The 12,321-nt window shown below is 43.9% G+C and overlaps 1 protein-coding gene across 1 annotated transcript in view; it reads right to left on the bottom strand.

Annotated features, from left to right (window-relative positions):
* GRIN2B (glutamate ionotropic receptor NMDA type subunit 2B) overlaps positions 1–12,321 on the bottom strand; it is a 276,351-nt gene that overhangs the window by 48,270 nt on the left and 215,760 nt on the right. The window contains exons 8-11 of the mRNA XM_087855925.1: positions 1,737–1,931; positions 1,115–1,126; positions 788–943; positions 418–571 (exon numbers count right to left, since the gene is read on the bottom strand). Coding sequence (XP_087712051.1) covers positions 418–571; positions 788–943; positions 1,115–1,126; positions 1,737–1,931 — 517 coding nt within the window. The remainder of the gene's footprint in view (positions 1–417; positions 572–787; positions 944–1,114; positions 1,127–1,736; positions 1,932–12,321) is intronic.

Here is a 12,321-nt window from a genome sequence, read left to right on the forward strand (position 1 = left end):
GAGGTACTTCAATGATAGCAAGAATTAGAGATTATTAAAGCAGGAAGTAGCCTCAGAGATCAGCTGGTTGAAAATGGCTTCTTCTGTGGATGAGGGAAACTGAGTCCCAGGATGGAGCACATTTGCTCAGGGTCAAGTGATGAGTAAGTGGCAGGAACGGAATTAGAGTAGGAGCCCTGATGGCCGGCCCAGCCAGCATTGTTTTCTTACAGGGTCTTATGGTGTCCTATTGGTTTTGGGTATTCTTCAGTTTTCATGTTTGAGAATAATTGATTCTGAAGTCCCCCAAATTAAATAAGCTCCTAGCAAATCACCTCCTGGCTGAGAGAGCCTGGCCACGTGCTCCTTCACTTAATCCTCACACCAAGTACCTGTCCTTATGTCCATTTGCTTCACGCCGGCAAGCATATCACTTACCTAAGAAGGCAGAAGGTGAGACAGTCCCATTGCTGCGTGACACCATGACACTGATGCCGGTCTCTATGAAGGGCACGGAGAAGTCGACCACCTCAGATCGCTCCTCATTGATGGTGAGCGATCCCACCGCCATGTAGGCCCTCTTCATGACCACCTGGGAGAAAGGCACAATGCTCCAATTAGAGCACTCAGGAAGGCAAGGGGCCACCACAAGGAAAACAGCCCAGCAGCAGTTTCCTTAGTATAGCGGGAACAGGAAGTCTATTTACTGTTTTGTATTTTCTAAAATTTATAAAGGAGCATTTTTTTTATATTGACATGAAACAAAAGAAATGAAAAATGGAAATGGCCCTTATGTTCTGACACTCACCTCTCCAATCATACCGTTCCAGGTTCCATTGATTTTCTTCCCATGCTTGCCATTAGTAACCAGGTAAAGATCATAGGTGAACTTCACAGATTTAGAAATTTTCTTAAGGATGTCAATACAGAACCCCTTGCAGCACTTTTTGATGTAACCTGGCTCCTCATCTGTTTTATTCCTAACCAGTTAAAGAAACAAAAAAACAAAACAAGGCTTTATACAAGAGGCAGATATTACCCTTTACCATTAAAACTCCAACCCAAAGCAGGTCTGCCCCATTCACCGCTTAGCACAATGTGTTTCAGACCTGAGTGAGGAAATAAATGAGACCACAAAACTGTGATTCTTTCATTAGCTCATCACACTGAACCATGCTTTCTCACAATTTTTAGTGCTCCTTTGAAGTATAACGTACATCAGGAAGGTGCGCATACCTAAGGGTTCGATTGGATAAATTTGCACACACTGAACGCACCCATTTAACCAGCACCAAATTGAGATACAGAAAAATTATCCCTTTATTTTCTCTTCCAGGCATTTCCCCACCCTCACCAAGGAGAATCATTATCTGACTTCTAATAGGATAGCAGCTTAGTTTTACCTATATCCAAAAACGTTTCTAAGTCTCAAAATTTCAGGGCATGACAGCTCAAGAAAACATAGTTCAACACCAATGCAAATTTAAACCTCTATAAATTTGAGGTGCGGGTTGTTGAGACCAGGCAAGGCCAAAGCTATGTGAGCAGAGTTAGCAGTAAGTCTCCCAGGTCATGATCTGGACAGAACCACAGCGCTGCTCAGTGATTCCATTGCTCAGTAGTAACGGAAAATTGAACATGGTGCCCAATTCATTCTATGCCTCAGAGGTCCCCGCCCAGGCAGGTGCTGACAGCTGTATTCAATGTGCCTAACCCACACCACCCGGAGCACTGGGGAAGGGGCCATACTCAGTGACTATGCGTTTTTGGCAGGGGACTGTGTTCCTCATGCAGGTTCCACTCAGAGGGTCCACACTTTCCACAATGACAAAGGGGGCTTCCTCCAGGGTTACAATGCTCAGATGGTCATCCTCCTGTTCTTCTGTCTCAGGACACATTCGGGGCCACACATAGTACTTCATCTGCAGGGACTTGTCTTTCCACTTGCCCACCTGCACAGGGGTAAACAAAAGACTCAGAAACCACTGGCAAGAGACCTTAGCAGCCTCTCCTAGCATTACCCAGGAAGCTATTAAACAAAGGTAAACAGACACAGGCATTGTACGTAATAGAGGGGAAATTCTTTTTAACCTATATGCTCAAGAAGAGTCTACCATGCCCATATCTAAGAAAGGTAATATATTCATTTGCTCACTCATTTACGAAACATTGAAAGAGGATCTACTATGTGCTGGGCAGCCTGCAAAACCTTGGGGCTCAACGAAGCATCATTCTGCCCTTCATCAAGCTCACATTGAGTGAAAGGGTCAGAAATGTAAACAAATGTTTACAGTGATAGATGGTAAGTGCTAACACCGAAGCCCGTACAAGTGCTGGGAGGATGCCAGAGTTTTCTGCCTGGTGTGCCTGGCGGTTTTTTCCTATTTAACTGTAACAAGGAGCATGATAGTGAGAGCAGCAAATAGCTCTGGAAAGGTCAACAGAATGACTGGAGCAAATGAGCCAGAAGGATGTGTTTTGGCTTGGAACAGAGGTCCAGTGGGAAGCCTTGTGGAGAACTGGGTAGGTCTGAATTGGAATAAAATGATAGGTCGGGATTAAAGAATACTGATGCAGCTTAGCTGGGGAAGGAAGCATGGTTGGGCTGGTGGTGAATGCCACGGGTCACTGCAGATATGCACCTGCTGGGTTGGGTGGGAGCCCCGGAATGAATCACGTAGGTCTTTCTGTGTGCACAGGCTGTGTACCCCAACTTTAGGGAGCACCATTCAAACATACTCCAGTGTGAGAAGTGGGTGCCCCCTGGAATCATTCACGTGGTGGCCCTACTGCCAATCATCAGGAGAAATGTGTGGGTTCCATTATCTTTTTGAAGAGCCATTCATTCCTGTTTTTATAATAGAATCGGTAGGACTTTGTTGGTGGGTTCTTGTTCTCACTCTGCCCTTATGTTTCCTGAAGAGGGAACACCTTTACATTTTCTATAACCAAACATCTTCAGTTACCCCAGGGATTATGGATTGTAAACTCCTGCCTTTTCCCAATCTATAATTTCCTCCATGCAGCAATGCAAATTAGCAGCATAAGTGAGGCACCAGGACTACAAAACTACTTAATTATTAACTACATAAATCAATAAGGAACAACAAATGGGCAGCACTTCATAAGTTTTCAAGCAAATAGGCTTAGATTTCCACATTCGTACAAAACCAAAATTCCTTCCTTCGTGTCTGCTTTTGTCTACAAGTTCGGTTTCTACCTAGTAACTCCCTAGGTGTGGTCTTTATCTCCCTCCCACCTGCCTAGTAGGTGCCGCCTACTTCTGCACCCATATTGGGTCTGTACAGCCATGGCCCCTGTTTTACTGTATCACTATATCAGGGACAGTGGCTTGGTGTCCTGGACCAACTAGCATTAACCTTGGTGCTAGTTTTCTTCCAAGCCATCGTTCACTTTTGTATTCAGAATTAGGCACTGAACCGCATGTTTGCTTTCCTTTTTGTGTATCGTCTTCTCTGAACTGAAGGTCCTATTTTGGTGCAAGTCTGTTTTTCTTCATATTGCTAAGAGTACTTATTTCTCAAGCAGAACTATCCCAGCCATATGGGGATATTTACGTCTTCAGCTAGTGTTGGAGGGGAGGTAGGGCTTGGGGGATGGGAGACCCCACCCTGGGGGGCCATGTTGTTGGGTCACCCCCGACTTGCCCTATTTATCCCAATGGCCAGACTGATATTTTCTGTGTGTTCAGTGATGGGGAAAAGTTGGGAATCCCTCATTTTTATGTATTTATATTTTTCATTCTTATCATCTTCTCCCAATAGTACCTTTGGGGTCTTTTAAATCCAAATTTATTCTCTTCTATCTTTACTGCTCTTGGCCTAGTCCAAGGGTGCAGCAGCCCATTCTGGGATTACTGCAAGCAACTTCAAACTTCACACAGGGTACCCACCCCCCAGAGTGCAGTGTGGACACTGCTGCCACATGGCTCTTCCTAAAACATCACTTGGTTATATAATCGCTATTTAAGAACTCCAACAGCCTCTCACTGCCCTCGGGATGTGTCCAAACTTCTCACCTAGATGGTCAAGGTGTGTGCATTCAGCTTAATCTACCTTGACAGAGTTAACTTCATTATTTTGAAATGTGAATCCTGTGTTCATAGTGTAAAAGGAAGTTATTGATATTGAGAGCTAATGTAGGTTAATCAGGAACACGTTTCAACAAGCAAGCAGTATTTTCTTTTCTAATAGACTTACTGTATCTGTAAAACAAAAGTGCTGCAGACATAGCCCTTTGGCAAAGTTTCTCGTGACACCCTTGTGAACAACATGGAATATAATATCAATTATTGTATACTTTGATAGATTTGAAAGGAGTTTAAAATATTTATCCAAAAAAGGGAAAAAAAGATTGTTTAATGAATCAATGCCAACAAGGAAAGAGGTCTTCAGTGACGTGTCAGGAGACTCTGTTCTTACAAGTGCCCTGAACAGTGTTTCATAAAACCAAACAGAAGCAATGCTTACAAAACTGCAGATAACACAAAGCTAAATGGAATAGAAGATATACTGCATTGCAGAATCAAGGTTGGAAGTGATATGAATTAATTGGAATGGGCTAAACCAAATGGAATGAAATTTAGTAATATTTATACATAAAATCGAGCATTTAGATTTTTTAAAAGCAGTTGTACAGTATTTAAAAGGAGATATTTCAACTAACAGCAGTTTATAAAAGCTATTGCAATAACAAATATTGTATTTATGAATGTACAGTATCTAACACATGGGGTGAGGGAAGGGCACAGGTGATCCCACTCAGCTCTGCGTTCATCATACCACAGCTGGGAAACTTGTTGATCCTATAATTCTATGATCAAATGATTTTAACTTACTAGATCATTCTCTTTTATCCAATAATAACTTGCATACGGAGTCCCCGCTAGCATACCTTTTCTCAACTTCCCAATAAGCTAGCTGGGTCTTTCCTTGCTTCACTTTAGTTCAATTCAACCTACAGCAACTGCATGCCAAGCACGGGGCTATGTGTTACAGATAACAATACCAGGTAGCATTTAGCTAGGGCTTAGGATACGGTAGGCACTGAACATTCTAAAAATCTCATTAATCATCACAGCAAGCTTGTGAGATGCAGACTATTATTTAATGTCTCATTTTACAGATGAGAACAGAGGGGTTTCATGACTTATCCACACCATCACAGGGAGTGAGTGCAATGCCAGGATTTGAAGCTGAATGATCTGGCTCCCGAGCTTGGGCTGTACCCACTATCCTGCTCTGCTGCTCTCACCATAAAGGAGTAAAACATGATCCCTGTCCTCTGAGGACAGTCTAGTGGGGGAAAGACACTATCTGTTGATAATAATATCACATTAGGCTTTGGTAATTACCTAATAAAAGGTATAAATAAAGTACTCTGGGATTCAGAACAGAAGTGATTATTTCTGAAAGCTGATTATTTCTGAAAAGCTAAGGAAGACCCTAGTTTTTGAGCTGGGCCTTGAAATGTGATAGTGCATTAGGTGAAGAGTACTCTACCCACCGAGGCAATAGCAAGAGCAAAGCATCAAAGCCCTACAGTTGCTCAAGAGAGATCAACGATAGTCCTTCACAGCTGAAAGGTATGATGTGTGGGGAGAAATGTTCTATCTCAGTTCTCCTTCTCCTTAAAGACCTGTTCATTCTAGCTGAACAATCTTCATTTTCTAGAGAACCAACTGGATAGCACTCATCTCTTCCCAACTCCTTGTTCAATGGCATCAGGCCGGTAGCTTGAAATTAGCTGGGGGCACCCATGAAATTGGCAAACACCGCAATTCAGGGCTTCCTCTGCCCATCCCTGTCCCCCAGTTATTAAATATATGCCAGTCAGCAAAAGGACCAGAGTAACCAAATCATTCATTATTTCATGCTATTCACTACTGTATTTAGTGACTTTAGTTTTTCAGGTGTCTTGTCTCCTACCCTAAATTCTGAATGTAACCCTAAGTATTTTTGTGACCATGGACAAATGTTTAAAACTCTGAGTCTCAGGTTCCCATATTGTTAGAATAAGGAAATGATTTCTAAGGTGCCTTGCATAAAATCTCATGATCCCAAGATCTTTTTAGGACAGAGGTTCTCTACCACACTTCCATCTGATTAGAATCCAGTGAAAAAGTGTTCTACATGGTAATTTCCTCAAGGGAGGGAAGTGTCTGATTTGTTTATACGGAAAGATAAGCTTGTCTTAAAATAATGATTCTTTTTTATTGTTTCTTCAAGGATGACTGCCATGAAGAAGAGAAGTTAACAAATTCCCGAGGACTGAAAGGAGAAACAGTTTTGGGGGTGGGAGAAGCCCTCTGCTATAAATATCAGATACACAATGCCAATACAGAGTGCTCGTGTGAAAGAACATGTTTAATTACCTCAAATTAGCTACCTCAAGGGAAGGAGCAAGGACTTAGAAACAAGTGAACAACTAAGTATAATAGGAACTTTTGATGTAGAAAAATAAGGTATGTTTCAACAATTCGCTTAAGGCGGAGGAAGTATGGTGGGGATATTATAAATGGGAGAGTTTGTTCAGAACGATGAAGAATGGCAAGAAGACAAAGAGAAGCCTGAGACACTAAAAGGGAAACTTCTGAATGCTTTCCTAGAATATCCGAACTGGTGTGAGTCTGTAATACCGGAAATGCAGAGAGCAGTGGGAAACGAGGTTAAGGGGAGATATTTCAGAGAAAATAGAGTGAGAAAAACTGAATGAAGAATTTATAGCCGAGGTTAAAATATGATCAGAAAAAGAAAAACCTTGAGGAAATAATGAAGAAAACGTCTATAAAGTGCTCTGAATTCCTCAGAGATAAGCACTAAACAAACATCATTACCAGGCACACATTTAACAACAACATCTGTCTATAAAAAATGCAGTTCTCCGCCATACTAACATTTAAAAAGAGCTCTTGAGGACTGAAATCATCTTTCTCAAGAGAAAAAAAAAATCTCTCATTAGTTTCCTCAGAAAAACATGGAGTCATTTTTAGGGGTTCTGGTTTGGCGCTCTTAGTACAAGCTGAACACCTGCTCAGCTGGGAATTTCTCCTCAAAAGGAAGTCTACCTCACAAACCTACAGCATATTATTCCATAAGCCTCGCTCAGGAAAATTCTAGAGAACCGAACTGTGGTGATTTTAGACTTCAAAGTCTTCCTTTGGCTAACAGATTTCCCCCATTACCACTAGTGAAACTGGTACCAATTAGCACCCTGAGAAGGCCAAGCATAAAATAGAAGGCCACAAGGACCATGTTCCTGCTGAAAGCCCCTGAGTTTGTCCCTTTGGAGAGTGTGTCATCATGGAGAAGGGAGAGGGGTCTGGGCAGGGCACGGCTGCTGTAAAGGCTGCTGCAGTCCTTGCACAGATAGCAAAGGACATCAGTCTCCCCAGGCTGCCTCTCTCATCTGCACAGAAAGTCATTTTTTAGGATCCTGGAACCAAAGCACTTAGGAGAGCCTCTTTAGGTGTCAAAGGTTATTTTTCAAAAATCAAAGTATTTTTGTTTCTTGTTTGAGATAGCATCTGGCTCTAACACTCAATACTTGCTGCTTATTGTACGCATTCCACTGACTTTGAAAATGCAAAATTAAAAAAAAATTTTAAATAATTTTTTTAAAGATTTTATTTATTTATTTGACAGAGAGAGTGAGAGAGCACAAGCAGGGGGAGCAGCAGAGGGAGAGGAAGAAGCAGACTCCCCGCTGAGCAAGGAGTCTGATGCTGGGCTCAATCCAGGACCCCGGGATCATGACCTGAGAACGAGGCAGATGCTCAATTGACTGAGCCTTCCAGGCACCCTAAAGATGCAAAATTTCAAGTAGTTGAACTCACAACTCACATGTAGTTTCCTGAGTTCCCTGAGCAAGCTAAAAGAACAGCCACAGTGTCGGCAAGGCAGCCTGAACATGCATCCTGTTCTGTCCCAAAGCCGCGTCACATCAGGCAGCTGCCCCGGGGTAGGCCTGAGACTCCTAACAAAAACCTGATGACAGGAAGGCACTCCCATTTCTCTTCCCTAAAGCTACCCATCCTAGCTCTGAGGACTTTTAAAGGTTGAGTGTCTGCTAGTATTCAATTTTGTTCAATCTTTATTTCTCCATATCTGCCCCTCCTCCCCATCACTGATAACCAAGTGGACATTCTGGTGTATGGCCATCCGTTCTTTATATTCACACAAAATACATATACATATATATGAAAAAGGAGACATGTGTGTGTATGCGCGTGTGTGTTTTCCAAAATCCTATCATAATATAAACATGTCTCTGCAACTTGTTTTTTCCACTTCGTCATACATTATGGGCTTACTCCCAGTTAGAGCTAACTCCTTTTAATAGCTGCAACGTAGTCCGTAATAACGGACATGCCTCAGCGTGTTACGTGTACCCCTATTAATAAGTATTTAGGATATTTCCTAAAAAGTTGTAACCAAAATACATAATATGTATCTTGATATTTCCAAAGCATTCATTCCCAGTAATGAATAAGCAGGATAAAAGGATATTTATTGAGTATTATTGAACTTTGCCAAAAGTGTGACTGAACTTCCCGTCAGCAAAGCACGCGAGCGCTCCCTGCACACATGCTCACCAGCAGGTTTTTAGCACTATTAACATCTGCCAACCTAAGGAATGAAAAACGGTATCTAATTGCTTGAATTTCATCTCCTCGGCTCACAGTGAGTGAAAACTCTTTTACCCTCTGGTCTTATCCCTCACGCATTTTCCGTGGAGCTCTCTGTCTTTCTTATCTATTTGTAGGGAGCTCCTGGTGTAGCAGGATAGTAATCCCCTATCTGTCAGATACGCTTGAAACATCGTTCTCGTCCTGAGATTCGTCTTCTGTTTTGATATATTTTTTAATGCACAGGCTTTTACCTTTACCTTTCCTTCTTTTGTAGTATCACATCTCTTTATATAGAACATTTGGTTTCCCCACTTTACTTTAAAGAAAAAAGATCTACCCCTCTCAGAGTGGTCCTTGCTCCTCCCTATTGCATGGAGCTTGTCCTATACTGTCTGATGGACATGTAGCTTTGTCTTGTGTTGTTCAGTCTTCCCTCCATCAGTCTTTCCATGCCTCTCAAATGTTCTGCATCCTTCTCAGCCCCTCTCAGGCCTCCTCACTTCCAAGACGCTGTCCCTGGTCACCCCCGCTCCAAGAAAAAGCTCTATTTGATCTTCCGGAATAATTTTGTGGGTCAACCACTCCCTTTTGCTGTTATATTAAAATACTAGCTACAGTTTGATATACAAATCCCTGTCTCTGAATATTTAAGCCCTCTAGAGCAGAGACTGTGTTATTTTACTTCTTTTTGTCCCTTGTCCTGGCTTGAACAAGTGTGTTCTTAGTAAATCACTGAGTGATGTCACCAGGGGAAAAATGCATGGTACCCTCCAAAGGCTCCAGTAGGTAGAATCCCAGTGTTCTTCCACAGAAAGGCCTTAGGAAGCAAAGCCTGCTGCACATACTGCTTCTCTTCATTCTGTCTCTCTCCAGCATCCTGGTTATAAAGCTGCCCTGGATGGACTTGGTTCTGTGTGCATTGCTGTAAGTGTAACGGTGAAATCCGCTGCACAGAGAACCTAACAAGGCCACGCGCACAGCTTGACACTCCTTCGCCTAATCATTTGCATAGTCAGTGATGTCTAGGTTTAGAACTCCAGCATTTGAAAAATGCATTGGAAAGTAATTTGCATATTCAAATTTGATCCATGACCGCCTGGGCCTATTGAGGCTTCGGCAGGAAGCTGGGGACCGGCAGCCCGGGACACACGGGCCATGGGGAGGTCCAGCCAGCCACTCTTGCCTGGCACTTGTGTGGGTCTCCCAGTGAAACTGAGCCAGTGGTTGTCATCCTAGGCCTCGGCTGCTATCCCTGTCTCACGCCCAGGGCTCCCTGGGGACTGTGCATTCCCACCCGCTACTGCCAGCCCTTGCCCTCGGGAGTGATCCTTGTTCTCCACTCCTTCTGCCCTCTGTGTCTCCTGCTCTGGAGAGCTGAGGAATGGGGAAATGGCGAGCGAGAGTAGAAGCAGGTGCCAGGGATGGAAGCTGCTGATTCCCCAGGCACCAGAGAACAGTTATGGGCATTTCAGATAACTCCACAAGCAGATGTGACGAAAACTGGCCTAGCGAGACAGAAAGAAGAATGAAGCCAGTGATCACGAATGAAGGCAGTGTTAATATTGGAGCCATTGTAGCTCTTCTGGGCTGGACCCTGTGCCAGGCACCTCACATGGAGTCGTGGCATTGCTTTGTCACTAATTCCCCAGAAGGTGATACCCATAATACAGGCAAAACACAGACTCACTGAGGGTCCAGGGTTTTACGCCGGACCTCTTTGACTCTAGAATGCCATGTTTCTTTCACTCTGCCATGTTGCCAAAAGAATATTCCTAACCTCTTTATTCCTCACTTTACTGTGATCTGAGAGGGAAGAGTCTGCTTCAGCCCCGTAGCCTCCCACCCTCACCCCAGCCTCGCAGAAACTGTGAACGATGGTTGTGTCTAAAGGCTTTGTGGCAAGTCCACAGTGTGGGCCTGACACGCAGGATGGTAGCAGGTGCCAGTGGGAGGCACAGCGCTGACAGGCTGTGTGACCTTTGGTGAGTTATTTCATCTCTCTGTGCCTAGTACATCTCAGCTTTGTGCAAGTATTTGCTATTTTCCTCTCCCTTCTCCCCCTTCTCATTATCACTATTACTCCTACGAATGAAACATGGGAACGACTCTTTAACATGCCTAACTTCCTCCCAGAAACATAATCTTTTTTTTTTCCTTGCAAGTGGCAAGGGGGAAATACTGAACCAACTCCAACTTCTCAAACTTTCACTCAATTCATTAAAACATGTCAGGGTAAACTCCATGCAATTCTTTTGGTTTTGTGCGCTGTTTCCATACAAATAAAAACAGAAATCACAAAGATTAAAAATGCTATGACCCTTCTAGATTTACCACAGGCCTTGAACCCAAAGAGTCCCAATGAGCCAGGTGTCCTCCTCCATAAACCCCACCCTGGGATGAGATGAGTATTTTAGAAAAGGCGTTAGTTCTTTCAGGTCAGAGAGTTTTATTCATAGTTTGCCACTCACGCTCAAATAGACTGAAAGGTTCGGCATGTTGTCCTGAAGTGTCTGAAAGGGTTTGAAATCTCCCAAGCCTCTGCTCCCCGTCTGTGGACAGGAACCTCAGGGTCCCATCTGGGGACTTAAGAGGGCTCAGTCACTGAGAGCTGAGCTCCACCATCTCCTCTGATCTACCTTTTCCCAAAAAAGGCCTCTCCTCCGAAACTCCAAAATCGAGCCCTGCACCACCTTCTAGGACATGTGGGAGCCAGTCAGGGACATGCATGTCAAATTTCAACAGCGCTCAGGCTAGCCCCACTTTCCCTGAATCTACTTCCTCCTACATCACAGGACTCTGGATGTGTGTGCAACATGCCCAGAACATGGGCTGGCCCCAGAGCACAGCTCGGCAGGGACGCTGACTGCTGGATGTGGGTGGACTCCAGGGCTGCTGCTGTAATCTGCTTTTGGGGCCCGGGCCACAGACTTCAGTCATGAACACTGCTCATCATTGGGTTAGCTTCTTACTACTCTCCACCTTTGTCCTCAAATGAGAGGCTGTGATGGGAGAGCAGAGGTGCACAGTGTCTGACCATTCTGAATGCGACATCCTGGATTTGAGCACGGGCTTCACCAGTATTTGTATATGTGTAATGTATGCGGTGTGCGCATGTGTGAATGTACGTATGTATTAATTAGTCCATCCATTCATTCATTCACTCCACTACTTCATTCTATTTTTGTCATATTAGTTAAGTGCATAGGCTTTGAAGTCAGAAAGGCCTAATTCAAGTCCTGGCTTGGCTTGTGTGACTCTGGACAAGTTACCTAACCTTTTACACTTTGTATTGTGGATGCCGGCTGCTTTACCAACCTGCCACCTTCCGCCTGACTCTTCTTGCTCACTCTCTCCCCTGACCCCTTTTCTTAGTTCAGTCTCTCCTCCTTTTGTGAACTGTTCCTTCCAACTGCATGGTCCTGTGGAAGCTGCCAAGTTACTGCCCTTCTCAGTCTATCCCTTGGCCTGAGGGCCGGGGCACCTGACTGCCGGGTGATTTTTAGCCTTAGGACCAAAAGGAGTGCCAAGTCAGTGTCACCCCAGTAGCATAAGCTGGAATACGTAAAATTCAGAAGTGGTGGGCAGCCACATTTGGGACCCGATGAAGAAAACTGGCTTTTATGGAGAGAGAGAAGAATGAAGCCAGTAGTCAGAGAAAAGTATATACAAGTGAGAGACAGTGAGATATCTGA

The sequence above is a fragment of the Ursus americanus genome, chromosome 25 (genome assembly GCF_024610735.1).
Source record: "Ursus americanus isolate L20-20 chromosome 25, mUrsAme1.1.p, whole genome shotgun sequence".
NCBI classification, from domain to species: Eukaryota; Metazoa; Chordata; class Mammalia; order Carnivora; family Ursidae; genus Ursus; species Ursus americanus.